Source organism: Carcharodon carcharias, chromosome 2 (genome assembly GCF_017639515.1).
Source record: "Carcharodon carcharias isolate sCarCar2 chromosome 2, sCarCar2.pri, whole genome shotgun sequence".
Classification (NCBI taxonomy): domain Eukaryota; kingdom Metazoa; phylum Chordata; class Chondrichthyes; order Lamniformes; family Lamnidae; genus Carcharodon; species Carcharodon carcharias.
The window spans coordinates 141,685,445-141,705,917 of NC_054468.1; the positions used below are offsets into that span (position 1 = coordinate 141,685,445).

The following is a 20,473-nucleotide window of genomic DNA, read 5'->3' on the forward strand; positions in this document are numbered from 1 at the left end:
ATATCTTGCTTCATAATTGCACTGACATTTATTAGGGAAATTGGCCACTCTGCTTCTTAAACAGAAATGGAAATTGCAGAAACACTTAAAAGGTCAAATAGCATTTGTTGAGAGACCACAAATCAGTTGACGTTTCAAATATAGGTTTTCCTCAGAACTGAAATGTAATGCAGATGAGCTGCTTTTAAACATGAACAAACAGGGGAAAGGGGGCAGAAAATAAACACACAATGACTGCACATACAAACACAGCATCTTGTCATTTTTAAGATTCTAGCTTCTAAATGTCTCTCATCAATTCTGTAGTCTGATTTTCTTTTAGTAATATTAGATCTGTTTCTGCCTGAAAATGCTGACTCAGTACGGGGGTATGGTCCCATAGATGCTGAGCAGTCTCCTGTACTTGGCTATACTTCAGCCAAGAGATCATCCTTCACATCCAAGCCTAGACAATGATTGTGAGCAGAAGATCACTTCATACAAGAACTTATATTGAAGTGAAGTCAAGTTATTGGCCCAGTCGGGAAATTCACTCAGCAGGAGGAGACAAAGGACTGGATTTTTGTGGACTCGGGAAGGCTCCTTGGACATTTACAGATGGCAGGTTGGGCCCAGATGCAAAAATACCACCTCTATTTCCTACAGAGCCAATTTTTGTGAATAGGGGAAAGCGACAGGGCATGATTCACACAGAAGGGAAATCCAAATTCAGCAGAGCCGCTTGAATTCAGTGCTGCGTTCAAATAGGCAGCATTTTGGCTGTTGCAAGGACCTTAACCCACAGTGTGGGTGTCACAAATTTATGAAGTAGACATAAACGTTCTTGCAGGGGAGTTAACTGTCATGATCTAAAGTTTTTTAAAATGTAAAATAAACCTGAATGCAGCTGTCAGTGATTATAAAAAGGAAACCTCTATTGGACTGGTTTGATTGAGAGTCAGGTGGTGTAGCACCTGTTCAAGCAGTTTCAATAGGGTTGTCTGTTGGCATTTCTCCAAGGACTGTTCCTTATGAATGCTTGGCTGAGTTTCAAAAGCTACGATTAATTCAGCAGGTACTTCTGAGTTCACAGTTTGATTGACAGCTTAAAGAGACTATTAAAAGATTATGAGTATAAACATGTTTGTTTTTATATAAGGTTAACCACTTGAGGTTTAAAAGCTTTGATGCTTTTATGGCTGGGTGTTTTTCACCATCAAATCTGTATACTGAGAGGCATATTAGATTTTTAGAAGTTAATTTTCTTCGTCTCTCCATGGCTCCTGAGTTTCCCCATGGGTTATGCTGGCTGAGTTGGCATTGAGTTGACATTGTTGGTTTGAGGGGCCATGGGGAATGGTGGGAGACATGAGTTGGCATTCACTTGGCATGGAGGGTATGAGGGATGTTTGGGGCATGAATTGGCATATTGGGTAAGAGGGGCCATTGGGGGTGAGTGGAGAGGGGGTGAAAGTGTGTGAGGGATAAGGACTAGATGGTCTAAAATTTTCTAAAACAACTGAGACTAAATCCCAGAGAATCGTGGTGGACATTTAACCAGCCCCTGCATGCTTCCAGGATGGGTGGACATAACCTCATTCCACTCACACCTGCCTGGAGCAGAAATCTCATGATTCATGCCACTTTTTAACTGAAGTGGGTCCAGCGAGTCGGGAATTTTCCCTGACTTGAGCTACCTGCCTCTGTAGCCAAAATTCGGCCTGAAGTGTAGGGATAAGGGAAGGTACTCTCATTGGCAGAATATGGCTAGTGGTGTCCAGCAGGGATCTGTATTGGACCCTCAACTATTCACTGGATTTATTAACAATTTAGATGATGGAATGGAAAGCCACATATCCAAGTTTGCTGATGGCAAAAAAAGATAAGTGGCATTGCAATCAGCATAGACGGAAGCATAAAATTGCAGAATCACAGAATTGTTACGGTATAGGAGGGGCCATCTGGCCCATCATGTCTGCACCAGCTCTCTGAGCATTGTAACTTAGTATCAATCTCCTGCCTTTTCCCCATAACCCTGCACATTGTTTCTATTTAGATAATCATCCAATGCCCTCTTGAATGCCTCAGTTGAACCTGCCTCCACCACACTTCCAGGCAGTGCATTCCAGAGCCTAACTACTGGCTGTATGAAAAAGCTTTTTCTCACCTCACATTTGCTTCTTTTGCAAAACACTTTAAAACTGTGCCCTCTGGTTCTCGATTCATTTACGAGCAGGAACAGCTTCTCCCTATCTACCCTGTCCAGGCCCCCTATTATTTTGAAAACTTCTATCAAGTCTCCGCTCAGTCGTCTCCTCTTCAAGGAAAACAGTCACAATTTCTCCAATCTTTCCTCCTAACTGAAGTGTCTCAACCCTGGAACCATTCTCGTAAACCTCTCCTGCACTCTCTCCAATGCGTTCACATCCTTCCTTTCGTGTGGCGCCCAGAGCTGTACACAATACTCCAGCTGAGGTCTAACCAGTGTCTTATATAAGTTCATCATAACCCACCTGCTCTTGTGCTCTATGCCCTGATGAATGAAGCCTAGAGTACTTTATGCATAAGAAACAGCTCTGTCTATCCGTCCTGTGCCCGTTAATGACTTATGTACATATACACCCAGGTCTCTCTGCTCCTGCACACCCTTTAGAATAGTATCCTTTATTTTACCCTGTTTCTCCATGTTCTTTACACCAAAGTGTATCACTTCACACTTCTTCGCATTGAACTTCACCTGCCACCTATCTGCCCACTCCACCAATGTGCCAATGTCCTTTGGAAGTTTTACATTGTCCTCCTCACAATTTACAATTCTCCCAGCTTTTGTGTTGTCCGCAAACTTTGAAATTATCCCCTGCACACCAAGATCTAGATCATTTATATACACATATCAGGGAGAGCAAGGGTCCCAATACCAAGCCCTGGGGAACCCCACTTCAAACCTTCGTCCAGCCCGAAAAATACCCATTAATCATTACTCTCTGTTTCCTCTCCCTCACCCAATTTTGTATCCACATTGCTACTGCCCCTTTTATTTCATGACCTATAACTTTCCTCACAAGTCCATTGTGTGACACTGTATTGAATGCCTTTTGGAAGTCCACATACACCACATCAATGGTCTTGCCCTCATCAACCATCTCTGATACCTCTTCAAAAAATTCCAGCAAATTATTTAGACCAGATTTTCCTTTAACAAGTCCATGCTGACTCGTCTGAATCAAAACAAATTTTCCATGTGGCTATTAATTCTATCCTGAGTAATTGTTTCTCGAAGTTTCCCCGCCACTGAAGTTAAACTGACTGGTCTGTAATTGCAGGGCAGAGCTTTACAACCTTTTTTGAACAAGGGAGTAATGTTTGCAATTCTCCAGTCCTCCAGCATAATTACAAAGTTATGTGGACAGGTTAAGCAAATGGACAAATTTATAGCAAAAGGATATCAATGCAGTCAAATCTGAGGTCCTCCACTTTGGACCTAAAAGGTTAGCACTTCATAAATGGTGAAAAATTAGAAACAGTGGAGATTCTAAGAGGCTTAGGGATCCAGGTACACAGCTCATTAAGTGTCATGAACAAGTACAGACAATAATCAAAATGGCTAATGCAATGCTGACCTTTATGTCCAGAGAACTAGAATATGAGGGTCAGAAGCTCTTCTGCTGCCACGAAAATCTTAGTTCGAGCACACCTGAAGTAGACACCACACCTTAAGGAGGATATATTGGCTTTGGAGGGAGTGCAGTGTAGATTCAGCAGAATGATACCTGGACTCTAATGATTAAGTTACAAGGAGAGATTGCACTCCCTGTCATTTAAATGGTTATGGGATGTTTTGAACAAGATTTTCAACATATTAAGGGGAACATATGGTAGATGGGAAGAAACTATTTGCATTGGTTAGGAGTCTAGGATAAGTAGCATAGCCCAAAAATTAGAGCCAAGCCTTTCAGGAGTGAAGCTAAGAAACACTTCAACACAAAGAGTGATACAGATTTGCAACTCTCTTCCACCAATGGCAAGTGATACTAGATTAATTGTTAATTTTACATTTGAGTTTGATGGATTTTTGCTAACAAAAGATATTAAGGGATATGGGGCATAGTCTGTTATATGGAGTTAGATCACAGATCAACCATGATCTCATTGACTGGTGGTTCAACAATGTCATGGTGCTAAATGACCTACTCCTGTCCCTATGTTTCTGTAAGTGGTAGGCACTGCATGCCATTATCAAGACTAGAGTGCTGGGATAATAGTGATTGTCCACAAGGGCCAGAGCTGAATCTTCCAGATTTTGTCCAACCAAATTGGCTTGTGTCTTTAGCTAGTCACAGAAGATCACATGGCCTGTGGGTGGAGTCTATATATTACCAAGCACAAGATATCATAATTAAATTTGACTGGCTGGATGGACCAGAGGATCTTCTCCTTTCATGGTTGGCATGTTTGTAATAAGGGGCATTTGGGGTAAAGCTGCTATTCTCAATGCTGTGCACTTTGCAGAAGGGAATAAGTGATGGAAATCAAAATCAAGTCCCTAGATGATATTATTTCCAGCTCAAAGACGCTGAAGTCAATTCTGAGATCAATGAACTGACTAATACGGAACTGAAAGCTCTTTCGTAAATGTCTCTAACCACTCAGGAAATGCTATACATCAAAAAGTTCGCTAATATTTAAGGGAAGAAGTTTTTTTGATTTGATTCTTTTTTAATTGTTTTGGTATAGTAAAAATCTGGAATAACCTATCACAAACAAGATGTACCTATGGTTACAAAATGAGAAATAATCCAATAATTCAAATCCCTTCAAATAATTCAATCCCTTCCCCCCAACCCACCCCACCCCACCCCCACTGGGCCTATCTGCTTTCTATCCTTAATGTTGCCATTTAGCACATTCCTTAGCTAATATCACCACCATCAACACTCCTTTGTCCTTTTGTCTATGACATCTTTGGCAATCTCTTCTTTACCTCCACCTATCACTGGCCCTCTATGCAGCTCTACCTGTCCCACACCCCTCATCCAGCTTATATGCTTATATTTCACCTCATTTCTATATTCCCTCAGTTCTGATGAAGAGTCGTATGGACTCGAAACATTAACTGTATTCCTCTCCGCAGATGCTGTCAGGCCTGCTGAGTTTTTCCGGCTATTCTTATTTTTGTTTCAGATTTCCAGCATCCACAGTATTTTGCTTTTATTTTAAGCTAAAATACTGTCATGGTAGAATTGTATTGAAAGAATTCATCATGTGCCTTCCTGGTTTCTCATCAATACAGTAGTCTGTTTTTTTAAAGTAATATTAGATCTCTTCCCACCTGAAAATGCTGACTCAGTCTGGGGTATGGTCCCATAGATGCTGAACAGTCTCCTGTACTTGGCTGTACTTCAGCCAAGAGATCTCCCTTCCCAACCAAGCCTAGACAATGATTGTGAGCAGAAGATCACTTCATCCAAGGACATAAATGGAAGAGAAGTCAAGTTATTGGCCTAGTCAGGAAATTCACTCAGGAGACAAAGGTCTGGATTTTTGTGGACTCGGGAAGGCTCCGTGGACACTTACAGATGGCATGTTGGACCCAGATGCAGAAATAGCACCTCTATTTCCAACAGAGCCAATTTTTGCAAATAGGGGAAAGCGTCAGGGCATGATTCACACAGAAGGGAAATCTGAATTCAGCAGGGCCACTTGAATTCAGTGCTGAGTTCAAATAGGCAGCATTTTGGCTGTTGCAAAGACCTTAACCCATAGTGTGGGTGTCACAAATTTATGTAGTAGCCATAAATGTTCTTGCATGGTATATAATGTTTGTTTAACTGTCATGATCTGAAGTTTTTTTTTAAATTCCCCAGTCTTTAAACTGTGAAAAAAAAACTGAATGCAGCTGTCAGTGAATGTTAAAAGGAAACCTCTGTTGGACTTCTTTGATTGACAGACCTATGGTGAAGCAGCTGTTTGAGCAGTTTCAATAGAGTTCTTTGTTGGCATTTCACCAAGGACCATTTCTTATGAATTCTTGGCTGAGTTTCAAAAGCTACAATTAATTCAGCAGGTGCTTCTGAGTTCACAGTTTGATTGACAGCTTAAAGAGACTATTAAAAGATTGAGTATGAACATGTTTGTTTTTATACAAGATTAGCCACTTGAGATTTAAAAGCTTTGATGCTTTTATGGCTGGGTGTTTTTCACCATCAAGTCTGTATAGTGAGAGGCACACTAGATTTTTAGAAGTTTATTTTCTCTTGGCTCCTGAGTCTCCCCATGGGTTATGCTGGCTGAGTTAGCATTGAGTTGACATGGGTGGTTTGAGGGGCCATGGGGAATGGTGGGTGGGTTGGCATTGACTTGGCATGGTGGGTATGAGGGATGTTTGGGGCATGAATTGGCATATTGGGTATGAGGGGCCATTGGGGGCGGGTGGGGAGGGGGGTGAAAGTGTGTGAGGGGTAAGGACTAGATGGTCTAAAATTTTCTAAAACAACTGAGACTAAGTCCCAGAGAGTCATGGTGGGCCTTCTAACCAGCCCCTTTATCCTTCCTATCAGCAGAAATAGCTGAAAAAACTCAGCAGGTCTGACAGCATCTGTGGAAAGAGGAACAAAGTTAGCGTTTCAGGTCTATGACCTTTCAGTGGAATTCTGATTGGAGAGAAGAGCAGAACTTTGTCAATGTGGCATCCAGGGCTTCTCTGTTCCAGACAGATTGAAAGGAAGCTGTGTTTTCTGGTCCGTTTGTCTGACTATGCTGATTGTTTCACATTGCGACAGCTGAATGGTTAATACCGAGTAAACTGCGGGCGTCTTATGTCAAAATGCTGCTATTTGTTGACTCATTGTAGGCGTTTCTGTTCTTTCCTCAGTCTTCCGTTTTCTGACTTGCCACCCGCTTTGAATTGACGTCGGCTGTTGGTTATCCTAGCTGAAGCCAACTTTCCTTAGTTTAAAAAGAGGCCAGTATGCCGGCATTTCCAAAAGGGAAGAAAACAGTGGATTGGTGCCTGCTGTGCTGAACCTCGCCATTGGAACAATGCTAGTGTCATCGTGTGCTTTCCTTCTAGAGCTTGCATTTTTTCATGTTTCCCTTTTTATCTATTTCGCTATCCCGCCTTTGCTGGTCACACTCTTCTATATTTTAACTCTTTGATATCTTTCATTTCTCCTTTTGTTTTCTGCTAATATCACTTATGGCATTTAAACGTCTCCCGTTCTTCACCCACAATGACATTCTATCTTTTCTTTCTTCAGTGTGTGGCTCCTCCCACACCCCGTGTTGACCTGTTCCTTTTAAAATGATCTTCACAGTATCTTTAGAGTGTAGAAGGAGGCCATTCGGCCCATCGAGTCTGCACTGGCTCTCTGAAAGATTCGCCTGCTATATTTTCGATTTCTGAGTTAAGGGTGCTGTCCGAAACATTGACTTTTCTATTTGTATTCTGCACAAATATTGCCTGACTTGCGAAGCGTGTCCATCATTTGCTTCAAATTTTCAGCATTTGTAGTGTTTTGAAGTTAATGTCCACCTCCAAAAAAAAGATGCCAACCAGGAAAAAGGGGCACAGGCAAGGCTGCACTGTACCTGGAGAGACTGTTGTGGGGCACAGGGAAAGCTGCACTCTACCTGGAGGGACTGTCGAGGGGCTCAGGCAGGCCTGCACTTGACCCAGAAAGATATTGTGGGACGTGAGCAAGGTTGCACTGTAGTGGGTAGACTACTGTGTGGCACAGGCAGGCTTGCACTGTACTGGAGAGACTGTTGTGGGGCACAGGCAGGGTTGCACTGTACCCAGAGAGACTGTTGAGGGGTGCAGGCAGATTTGCACAGTACCCAGAGGCCTAGGTAGAGTAGACAGGAAAGACGTGTTTCCCTAGCTGAGGGGTCAATTACCAGATTTAAGGTGATTGGTAGAAGGATTAGATGGTACATGAGGAAAATCTTTTACACCAAGAAGGTAGTGGGTGTCAGGAATTCGCTGCCTAAATTGGTGGTTGAGGCTGAAAAGCTCAATTCATTTAAAAGGTACCTGGATCTGTGTCTGAAATGCTATAACCTGCAAGGCTACGGGCCAGGTTTTGGAAAGTGGGATTAAAATTGAGGTGGCTAGTTTCTTTTATCCACCTTTTTTGGTTGGTGCAGAGACGATGGGCTGAATGGCATCTTTTGGCGCCTTAAGATTTATATGGTTCTAATCTGATTGTCTGGCAGCTCTTGCAGCACTAGGAGCCCCAGAACACGGGTGCTGTTGGGACTGCAAGCAGCCCCATGAAGGGTATTGATGGTGCCTCGACCCAGGTAACTCCCGGGCCTATTGGGCAGGGAGGGGTGGGGCTTCCTGGGCTGTGGGGGCAGAGAGGAGGCGAAGAGGGGTGGGGAGATGGGTTATGGATGCCAGACGGGAAAGCACAAGAGGTGGTGGGGGCCGCAATCTTGGGGGGCTCTGCACCACGGAGCACACAGCAACCCCAAAGGATGTGCCCTACCTTCCCACCCTCCACTGCCCAGCATATTGTGGCAGTGGAGGCAGATTGAGGTCCTTAAGTGGCCATTAACTGATCACTTAAGGCCTCAGAAGGCCAAAGGGCAAGTAGTCTAGTGGGCATCTTACCACCCTCCCCCCCACCACCCCCACGCACTGCCCCCCACCCACTCCCCCCCACCATCCCTGTATTATTTGAAGCTTAACTAGTGGTGAGTCAAGTCAGCGGAATTTGGTGCAAAGGGGAAATTGAACTGGTCATTCTTTCTCTTTAATTTCTCTTTAATTTTTGTAAGTTCAGTAGTCTAGTTAAAAGGTTGGTAAGGTAGCTGACTCAGATGTCTGTGCGACAGTTAAATGTCAATCACCTGAAGTCTGATTAGGGCCTGAATAGGTGTTAATTACTATTTGAAACTTAACTAGTGGTGAATCAAGCTTTATTAAAGAAAAGGATGATCTAGAAGCATGCTACAGTGTGCTTGCACAGGAACAGGAGAGTGAGCACATCCAGAGTGGGGCACAGCTAGAGTGGGTAATCGGAATTTGGTGCAAAGCGGGAATTCGGTGCACAGGGGATGAGGTGCTCTTGGCAATTTTTCCTTGCTATCCAACTTCTTAAATCTTCAGAGCATGTTGCAGCAATAGAGGCTACAAGGGAAAGGAATCACTGGTAAGTAATTGGTAAGGTATTTACTACTTTAATTGCTTATAGTTTAAGGTCTTTTTGTGATTTATAGTTTGTATATTCTACAGTAACGAGGATCAGGAAAGAAGGCCCTAAAGTAATTGACTTAAAAGGTTTAATTTAAAGGGATAAGTCATGGCAGGAGTGCTGAAAGCCGTGGTGTGCTCCTCGTGCTCCATGTGGGAAGCCGGGGACATTCCAGTGCCCAGGCCCATCATGTGTGCAGGAAGTGTGTCCAGCTGCAGCTCCTGGAAGCTCGGGTTTCAGAGCTAGAACCACGGCTGGGGACACTGTGGAGCATCCGCGAGTCTGAGAGTATTGTGGATAGCATGTTTAAAAAGCAGATGAAGGGACTTGAGGAAGGAAGGGAATGGGTGACCACCAGACAGTCCAAGAGAAACAGGCAGGTAGTTCAGGAGTCCCCTGGGGTCCCGCTCACAAATCGGTATTCCATTTTGGAGGTTGATGAGGGCGCTGGTTCCTCCAGGGAGAGCGGACAGAGCTGAGCTTCTGGCATCACAAGCAGCCTGTCTGTACAGGAGGGGAGGAAGGGAGGAAGAGCAATAGTAATAGGGGATTCTATAGTCAGGGGAACAGATAGATGCTACTGTGGCCATCAACGTGACTCCAGGATGGTACATTGCCTCCCTGGTGCCAGGGTCCGGGATGTCACTGAACAGCTGCAGGGCATCCTGAAGGGGGAGGGTGATAAGGCAGAGGTCATGGTACATGACATAGGTAGAAAGAGGGATGAGGTCTTGCATCAAGAATTCAGGGAGTTAGGCAGTAGGCTAAAAAGCAAGACCTCACGGGTTGTAATCTCTGGATTACTCCCAGTGCCACATGCTAGCGAGCTCAGAAATAGGAGAATAGCACAGATGAATACATGGCTTAAGAGTTGGTAAAGGAGGGAGGGTTTTAGATTCCTGGATCACTGGGACCGTTTCTGGGGAAGGTGGGACATGTACAAGCAGGACGGTCTACATCTGAACCGGAACGGGACTAACATCCTTGCAGGCGGGTTTGCTAATGCTGTTGGGAGGAGTTTAAACTACTTCGGCAGGGGGAGGCAGCACAGAATGTTAGCAGAATAGGGACACACCATAATACAATAAAATAATCAAGTCAGAGGGAATACAGCTGCAATAAGCTTCAAGGGATTAAGGCAAGGCTGGATGGCCTCTACTTTAAACAGGAGTATTACAGGTAAAACGGATGACTTGAGGGTGAGGATTGACATGTGGAATTGTGATATAGCAGCCATCACTGAGACGTGGTTGAGGGAAGGGCAGGATTGGCTGCTCAATATTCCGGGATATAGAATTTTCAGGTGAGACAGGGGAGGGGGAAAAAGAAGAGGAGGCATTTCATTATTAATTAAGGAGTCAGTTACTGCAATAAGGAGAGATGATATCTTGGACGGGGCATCGAATGAAGCTTTGTGGGTAGAGCTTAGGAATAAAAAAGGGGCAACCACATTATTAGGTGTTTATTATAGACCCCCAGATAGTCAGCAGGAAATTGAGGAGCAAATATGTACACAATTTGTGGAGGTGTGTAAAAACAATAACAATAGGGTAATTATATTAGGTGATTTCAACTTTCCCAACATTAACTGGGAAAGACATAGTGTTAAGGACTTGGATGGATTGGATTCCTTGAAATGTGTACAGGAGAACTTTTTAGGTCAATATGTAGAGGGTCCAACAAGGGACGGTGCATTGCTGGACCTAATTCTGGGGAACGAAGCCAGACAAGTGGCTGAGGTGGTGGTGGGCGAGCATTTTAGCGATAGTGACCACAACATGGAACAGTTTAAGTTTGTTATGGACAAAGAAATTGACAAGTTGCAAAAAAATGTTTTGAATTGGGGGAGAATGGATTTTAGTAAAATAAGGCAGGATCTGGCCAAGGTAGACTGGGAACAGTTACTTGTGGGGAAATCTACAGAGGAACAGTAGAGGGTGCTCAAAAAGGAAATGGGGAGGGTACAGGCTCAACATGTTTTCTCTAGGGTGATAGGAAGGAATAAGGACCATGGATGACCAGAGATATTCATGTTACGATGAGAAGGAAAAGAGAGGCTTTTAGCAGGTACAAGGGAAGCAAATCAGCAGAGCATTAGTGGAATACAGACAGTGCAAGGTGGAGCTTAAGAAAGCAATTAGGAGAGCAAAGAGGGGATATGAGAAAGCTCTGGCTGGTAAAAGTAGAAAAGTAGAAAATGGGAGGAGGATAACCAGGGAAAGAGTAGGGCCCACAAGGGACCAAGGGGGCAATCAATGGGTGGAGCCAGAGGACATTACTAGGGTGTTGAATGAATACTTCACGTCCGTCTTCACCCAAGAGAATGAGGATGAAGGTATTGAGCTCAGGGAGAGAGACTACAAGGTTCTTAAGCAAATTGATATAGGGAGTGACAGGGTATTGGAGGTGTTGGCAGGCTTAAAAGTGGACAAATCTCCAGGTCCAGATGATTTGTGTCCCAGACTGCTGAGATCACAGGGGTTCTGACCCGAATTTTTAATTCCTCTTTGGCCACGGGGGAGGTGCCAGAGGGCTGGAGAACAGCTAATGTGGTTCTGCTATTTAAGAAGGGTTATAGAGATAAGCCAGGGAACTACAGGCCAGTGAGTCTCATGTCAATGGTAGGGAAACTATTGGAGAAATTTCTGAAGGAGAGTATCTATCTCCACTTGGAGAGGCAAGGTTTGATCAGGGATAGTCAGCATGGCTTTGTCAGAGAGAGGTCATGCCTAACAAATTTGATTGAATTTTTTGAGGAGGTGACCAGGTGTGTAGATGAGGGTAGTGGAGTAGATGTAGTTTATATGGATTTCAGCAAAGTCTTTGACAAGATCCTACATGGGAGACTTATAAAGAAGGCAAAGGCACATGAGATACAGGGTAATTTGATAAGGTGGATTCAAAATTGGCTTATTGGCAGAGGGTGATGACAGAAAGATGCTTTAGTGACTGGAACCCAGTGTCCAGTGGCGTATCATAGGGATCTGTGCTCGGTCCCCTATTATTTGTCATTTATATAAACGACATAGATGACTATGTGGGGCGAGTAAGTTTGCAGATGGCACAAAGATTGGCCAGGTGGTTAACAGTGAGGTTGAGTGTCTTGTGCTACAGGAAGATATAGACAGGATGGTCAAATGGGCAGATAAGTGGCAGATGGAATTTAACCCTGAAAAGTGTGAGGTGATTCACTTTGGAATGAGTAATTTGACAAGGAAGTATTCAATGAATGGCATGGCACTAGGAAGTTCTGAGGTACAAAGGGACCTTGGCGTGTGTGTCCATAGATCTCTGAAGGCAGAGGGGCATGTTAGTGGGGTGGTGAAAAAGGCAAATGGGGCACTTGCCTTTATCAATCGAGGTATAGCTTACAAAAGTAGGGAGGTCATGTTGGAGTTATATAGAACCTTGGTGAGGCCATAGCTGGAGTACTGTGTGCAGTCCTGGTCGCCACATTATAGGAAGGATGTGATTGCACTGGAGATTCACCAGAGGAGTGCAGAGGAGATTCATCAGGATGTTGTCTGGGATGAAACATTTAAGTTATGAAGAGAGGTTGGATAGGCTTGGGTTTTTTTCGTTGGAGCAGAGAAGACTGAGGGGCGACCTGATCGAGGTGTACAAGATTATGATGGGCATGGACAGGGTGGATAGGCAACAGCTGATCCCCTTAGTTGAAGAGTCAGTCACAAGGGGGCATAAGTTCATGGTGAGGGGCAGGAGGTTTAGGGGGGATGTGAGGAAAAACGTTTTTACCCAGAGGGATGTGACAGTCTGGAATGCACTGCCTGGGAGGGTAGTGGAGGTGGATTGCCTCACATCCTTTAAGAAGTACCTGGATGAGCAATTGGCATGTCATAACATTCAAGGCTATGGGCCAAGTGCTGGTAAATGGGATTAGGTAGGTAGGTCAGGTGTTTCTCACGTGTCGGTGCAGACCCGATGGGCCAAAAGGCCTCTTCTGCACTGTGATTCTGTGATTATGTCGATCGGGTCGTGATTGGGTAGGAAGGCAGTGGGATACAAACCTGTCATATTTTATGTGCCCCAACGCCTCCCATACCCCAACAAAAAGCATGCCTGGTGGAGTGCTGAGAAATCCAGCCTAACATTGCTTTATCCTTAGGTCATTAGTTCCAAGTAAACAAGAGCTTATCCCCTTGAGGTCAGCTCAGATCCTATTATGGTTATCCATGTTTTCACATAATCACTCTAAATACATTGTTTGTCATCCAGTTGCTAGATTCCTTTATTTCTCAGTCATGTAAGTGGAATGAGTAGGGTTATATAGTGCTTCTACAAAACATACACGCACATCAACCAGAGTACCTAATGTTGCAGTTGTGAATATATTTTATTGATCCACAATTGAGAAATAAAGCATATGCCAAATCTTTAACTACTGAAATAGAAGAATTAAATTATTTCACATTTGATTTAGAGTTTCAAAATGTATCTGAGTTTTGTGTGTTGGTGAGGAGCTGACTTGATCTATAATTTTGGACAATGAGAGAGTTATTTCAGGTGCATTGTTCCAAGTCTCTGTGAATACGAAAGCTTCACTCATTTTCACACATTGATTAGTTTACATATTGCTGAGGAAAAGCAAGTATCAGGTAACAACTGAACTATGTCAGAGAATTTTTCTCAGGATTGGCCACTGACAAGGGGATTAGTGAACAGTGTTCAATAAATCACAACTGAAAGTGCAGGAAACACTCAGCGGCTCAGACAGTATCTGCGGAGAAAAGGGCTAGAATTTTACCAGCCCCTTGCTGACAGGCTAAGAAGCGGGAATGTTGCCAAAATGACAGGGGAAGACATCGGGGTTGTAGATTTTGCCAGTGGCGTGGAAGTTGACAGATGTGCTGCACACCAGGAGCCCAATTCCAACACTGAAGTGGACAATTAAAAGCCATTTCCCCTTTCCATGGGCTTGGTGGCCTCCGCCACATGGGTAGATGCTGGAGTGAAACCTGGGGTAGAGAGGAGGCCCTTCTATTTGGACTAATATGGCAGCAGTGGCCACCCCCTACGCAAGACAAGATATCCCCCGCCGCTATTACCTTGGCCGGCCTGCCATGCCCTGCATCCCCAATCTCACTTGTGTTTCTTTGAGGGCATCCAGCCATTAAGATGCCCTCTTCTGCAGCATCAGCAATGGCCAGCACTCCAGCTGCTGGGGGGTTGGGGCGTCGAACGTAATAGGAATGGCAGTCCCGGCAGCAGCCACTTAATTGTCCATTGCCAAGAACTCAGCCTAGGCTGCTTCCCAATTCCAATCCTGGCAGCGGGACTTCAACAATTGTGGCAAAATTTTGGCCAGTGTTTCAGGCTGATGACCTTTTTTCCAGAACTGGTCATTGACTGGAAATATGAACTCTGTTTCTCTCTCCACAGCTGCTGCCAGACCTGCTGTTACTTCTAGCATTTTCCATTTTATTTCAGATTTCCAGCATCTGCAATATTTTGCTTTTGTCAATTACTCAATATACAGTCGTAGAACTGGACATTGACAGGACTCCAAGAGAATGTTTGCCCAGTTCTGAATTCCAAGTATATATTTCTTGTTGTATTGTGTATATATTGAAGATAGCCAATGTGAGGACTGATACCTCTGGGAACCTGCTGTTGGTTATGTGTGGGTGGTTGATTTGATCTCCAAGTTGCACATGGAATTGTTGGTCACTGATCATGGTGTTGATTAGTTGTAGGTTTTTCTCACAGCAGATGATTTGGGAGGGTTTCAGCAGTATGCCTGTGTGCCGCACTGTGTCATATGCACAGGATAAGTCAACAAAGGTGGTTCCTGTCTTCAGGCCCTTCTGGAAACCAGCCTCAATATAATAGGTCAGTATCAGGACCTGCTAAAAGCAGTTGTGGCCTGTGCGACAACTTGCCTGTTGGGGGGTTATTGTATCCTCCAGGGTGGGACTCAGTCTGTTTAGCAGGAGGCATTCCAGAAAAATGTATATTATTGAAAGCAGGGTGATGGGTCGTCGAGTGGATTCCCTGGCTTGACAATGGATTTGCTTCAGATGTTTGATATGGTGCCTGTGCTGTGGGTGTTGGTAAAAAGCTTTGCTAGGCATTTTTCTACCATGTGATCTGTTGTTCTTCAGGAATTCTGGGTAAATCCTGTCAGCTTCTGCTGCTTTGCTTGACTTGGTTTCGGTTAGGGCGCTGTCCACTTCCTCTTCTGTATAGGGGCTTGAGAAATCTGCCTGCTCTGGGACAGTGTCAGAGGCTGCAGCAGGGCTGTTTTTACCATTTGTTTATCTTCCCTGCTGAGTTTTTATTAACAGATGTGAAGCGACAGCATCAGTGATGATTTTGTGCTGTGGTGTGGTTGTTATTTGGCTGCTTCCAGACGGGGTAGGAGTTTCTGTGGCTGGAATTTTCCGTCCTATTTGCATCAAGGTGGGCATGAGTGGACAACATGGCGGGAAGGCCAAAAATCGGTTTCAGGCCATCGTGAAACCAGTTTGTCATCGTCCACTACGCTCGTCAATGGCGGGCTGTTGGGAACATCATTTTAATGCATTTGCATCTCATTATAAGGCCTGCTTGCCGGAATCATCCGCCCACATCAAATTTATTGCACTTCCGAGGTGCAGAAGATACTGGAGCCCGACAGCTAACGGACCCTGGAGGAACATGTGCATCACATGCTGGGTAGATTTACATGGACATGGTTTCATTGTGAAGCAGCTCACGGATGTTGGAGGCCCCCTAGATGTCTGGGGTCTGCTTTGGGACATCAAGTGTCTTGGCCATGGGCTGCTACGGTAGATCATCAAGGGGGTGTAGAGTAAGGCCTTGGTTTGACTGGGACAGGAAGGTGTACTGAGGGATGGTAGAAGTTGGGGTGAGGGGTGATGGTCTCAGGGGGCTGAGTTATAGAGTCATCGGGTCATAGAGGTCTACAGCACAGAAAAAGGCCCTTCAGCCTATCGAGTCTGTGCCACTTAAACAAGTCCCTAACTATTCTAATCCCATTTTCCAGCACTAAGCACATAGCCTTGTATGCCTTGGCTAGTTTGGGAGGTGGGGATGGAGTCCAGCTGGAGGAGGGTGTAACAGGGGAGAATGTGGCAACTGAGGAGGTCGGTGTAAGGGGGGGGAGGAAGATATAAGGGAAGGAGTTCAGAGGGGGGAAGGACTTCAAGGGTAGCAAGGAGTTTGGAGGGGAGCAGGAGTCCAGGGAGAGGAAGCAGTAAGGGTGGGGGAAGAAGCCTTGGGGCAGGAAAGAGTCTGGGTAGAGGAGGCAGTTCAGAGTGTAGGAGGAGAAAGAATGGAGGAAGGAGTAAGCGGGGGGTGGTGGGGGGGGGGGGGGGGGGGTGGGGGGGGGTGGGGGGCGCATGTCCAGGTAAATGTGCAAGGGATGGGTTTGTGGGGCTGATGACTACTTCCTGGAGAGTGAAGTTGAGGGTGGACATGGTAGGAGGGAATGGTATGATAGAGAACAGAGTAAGCCAGTAGGATGGGGAGGTGAGGGTGCGACGGCAGCGGTAGAAGGAACAGCGAGGTAGGTTGGTAGGACTCAGAGGCAGACATGGACCCTGGGGATGTGAAGGAGGAGGTTGAGGAGGTCAGTGTGGAAGTGGGTGGGAATATCAGGAAAGTAGGGAACGTACACGTTCATCTGGGCATCCTGGAAAGAAAACAATTCTAATTGGTAGTGAAGTGAGGAGGTGGAAGGTGATGCCAGGGAGGTTAACAGTGATGGGGGAAAGGACATGGGTGACAGGTGGAGGGGAAAACACAGGGGAGCTGAAAACATACTTAACAACCAGCATGCTTCTAAACTGAAAAGTGAAAGGAGCCTAGTGTTGGGCGAGCACAGGTGCTGCATGGGAGTGCGATCAGTGGGTGGGTGAAGTTGCAGATGGACAACTAAAAGAGAACCCCAGCAGGCAGCATTGAAAATGCTCAGGACAGTGAGATGAGTGTGATAGAGAAAGGATCCGTGTGCGTGGGTACGTGGGAGCGTGCTCGCACGAGGCTCCGAAAGGCCCTGCTGCACTCACCTTCCTCCAGAATCACTCAAGGATTGGCTGTGTGCAGCTGAACTGCTAGTGGGGGGCTTGCAGGGGACGACTCGTGAAGCCTGTCACAACCACTTGTGATCAGAAGCTCTTAACTTTTCTAGGCCTGCCACTTCTTCTAGGTGCTGCCCTTACATCCGCAGCAGGAGTGGAGACAGCCTGTGCAATGGTTGGCCCTGTTGCCTCTGGTGTTCCAGTGTGGGTCCTCTGGAGAGCCGAGGCTTTTGGATATCCTCTTGTGGGCCAGCTGCTCCCTCTGTGATGACAGAGGATGAGTTTGAGGCGATCACAGGCAAAGGGAACTGAGAGGCAGAGGACAGCGTCTGAGATTCCTGAGTGGATGATCCAGGGGTGTCTAACTGCTGCTCCTCCTCCCTCCGGGTGCCCGAGGACACAGCCTGACTCATTGAGAGGAAGGAGCACCTGGAGGGACGTCAAGGTGCCCTGTTTCCCTCTTGTGTTGTCACTGGCAATGGCACAGTCCTCAAAGTGAGTGAGGGGCCTAATGTGAGCCACTGCACCCTGGTCTAGGTCCTCTCCCTGCTGTTGTGAGCCAGCTTCTCCCACATGAAAATTGTGAGCAGGAGGCAAGGCACTGTGTGGAATATTTGTGTGGTGAGCAGAGCCATGGATGGGATGAGGATGTGAGCTCCAGAGGTTATGAGCCTGGTGGAGATGTGAGAGTGTGTGTGAGAGTTAGTGGTGTTGTCCCTTGAGGTGTGAGATCCCTGTGGATGTTTGATGGGTTTGTGAGTGTGTGAGTTGCGAGTGATGAGAAGAGTGGCTTACCCTGGAGGAACAGATGAGACCATTCATCCTCTTCCTGCACCGGATGGCTGTCCTATTTTGCAGGGTTTGTGCTGACCACCGCTGCCACCGCCTCCCATGCTGGAGTGGTGACCTTGCTTGCTGGTCTTTGCCCAAAGTGGGGATAGACAACTTCACGGCAGGCCTCCACTGCGACTAATTGGCGCTCAAGGAAGGCATCGCTAAATCTGGGGGCAGCATGTTTCCTCCCTTTGGCAGCCATCAGTTCACAGCAATTTCCTATCCCTTGAAGAGTGCGAGCTCTCTGCAGAGGCAAACTTTAAATATGGTGCCCGGTTTACTGAAGGCCTGAGGTGACAGCAGGCGGGTGATTAAGAGGCTGCCCCACCAGCGATCCAGCATGTTTCCCAGGAATGCATTATTAATGAGGCGGATATGGGATGATATGGCTTGAAAAGCCGCCATTACAGCTGGTGGGAAAAATGTCCTTTTCCCGACTGCACCGCACTTAGTGCAAATCTGCGACGATTCTGCCCCATGTCTTTCAGCTTGAGTCTGTGAAGTCAATGTTCTCCACTGATTCCGAACATCTTATGAGGTGCCCTTCATCAAGGAACTTGAGGAGTGGTGTTACCCCAGCAGTTGGAAGTCCATGGAATTAAGAGCAGAGTTCTGTTAGGGATATGGAAATGCCTCAGTGACAGGAAGCAGAGGGTGGTGGTGGGTCGATGTTTTTCAGACTGGGAGATGGTTTGCATTGTTGCTCCCCAAGAGTCAATACTGCGTTCATTACTCTATTTAATTTTTATGACAATCTGGACTCTGGTTTGGGGTGAAACTGTCGGAGGTTAATCACACGAAGGCATCATTACTAAGCAGAAACCCCATTTATTCCTTGTGCACAAGGAAGACAGCACACAAAAGAGCTACTGTACAGTCTCGTAGTAGAATACACGCCGACTTGTTAAAAGCATTTTTACAGCCAATCAGAAAGTTTTGCAGCAAACCTATCCGTTTATATGCATAAGTTAACTGACCAATCCATGTTCCAGTAAATTTCCATTTCCCTCACAACAGATGTTTGGTTACGCTGTTGCTTATCACAACCCTGATTACATTCGGCCTGAGAAAGAACTAAATGGAATGTTGGCTCATCCTCCAACTGTGGTCAGACAAGATTGTATTCTTCTCAAGGTTGTAGTATTTTTCTCTTAGGCCTAGGCGTACAATCAATTTCTCATTAACCCAGTCAGCACCAAATGGGCTCCCTGCAGTTGCCCAGGTCACCACGCAACATTAAAGAATTGTCGTCTTGTGAATAAAATCCCAAACTCCTCCCAATTTTAACAGGATGAATCTTCCAGCGTCCTATTAAACAAGGTCCTTAGTTAGGATAATTTAATTGGTTTTTAGTTACATCTTTCAATGACAACATCTCAGTTTAAAAGGACAGTTTATGGAAGAAAGTAGCTTCCTTGCTTACTAATCTTGATCAGATTGTGAAAAATGAGCCTTATTCTTGAGCCAGACCATGGAAGACTATGATGTCGTAACTTATCAAAAGTTAGAAAGATTCCTTTGTCTGAACAGTTTCTGCTAGCTCTTCATTTTCTAGGAACATTTAAGCTGACACAATATTCATTTAAAAATAAAAATCTAGTCTTTCCAATATACTTATCAATCTTATTGATTCACTAACTATATCTTAATCAAGGTTAATTTCTTATCAATCATCTCTCTCATGATGCTTTAAATACAAGATCAATATATAGCCACTTGTTAGAATTTAAAATGGCCTCTTTGACCTTGTTACAGTGAACACAATATAAACATGATTTAAAAAAAAACAAACTTTGACTGTCCAGAACTACTGAACTTAAGGATTAGCTTGTCACAATGAACTATATGTGATATTAGGATTTAAAGTCCAGTTTGCATGAGTTCCAACTCTCTTGCAAGTGAGAGTTTCTTTCATGACTGGTCATTTCACTTTCTTTCAGGCTGCACAATAGATCCCCTTTTCCATTTTGAAAAGGTTGTCCAACACTTCCACATACTGGATTAAAAGATTGCACCATGATTTTGCATCCTTGAGGTTACTTTTTAAAATCTGCATTGTATTGTACACAGTCTGCACCTGAGTTAGTATTTGAGATGGCTTCGTTAACTTTGTCAAGGACAATATTGTCATGAGGTTGTTGATTTTTTTAACTCTGTCTTTGAGCTACCCGAAGAAGGTCATATTCAACTCAAAATCCCAACTCTGTTTCTCTCTCCACAGATACTACCAGATTTGCTGAGTTTTTCAAGCACTTTTTGTTTTTAGTTCAGATTTTCCGCATCTACAGTATTTTGCTTTGATTTTACTTTGAACTAACCTGTTCAGGTTTTAACTACTGATTTCCATTCTTTTTAGAATATTTTTTAATTAATTCACGGGATGTGGGTTTCACTGGCTGGGCCAGCATTTATTGCCCATCC

The 20,473-nt window shown here is 45.0% G+C and overlaps 1 protein-coding gene across 2 annotated transcripts in view; it reads right to left on the minus strand.

Annotated features, from left to right (window-relative positions):
* The window catches only part of LOC121271616 (platelet-activating factor receptor-like), a 67,156-nt gene that overhangs the window by 30,296 nt on the left and 16,387 nt on the right, over positions 1 to 20,473 (minus strand). The window contains exon 2 of one of the 2 annotated variants that reach the window (XM_041177670.1): positions 18,937 to 19,360. The exons of the other annotated variant lie outside the window; for it this stretch is intronic. Within the exon in view, the coding sequence (XP_041033604.1) occupies positions 19,359 to 19,360 (2 nt within the window). The 3' untranslated portion in view covers positions 18,937 to 19,358. Of the gene's footprint in view, positions 1 to 18,936; positions 19,361 to 20,473 lie in introns of those variants that run through there. 2 annotated transcript variants of the gene reach the window in all.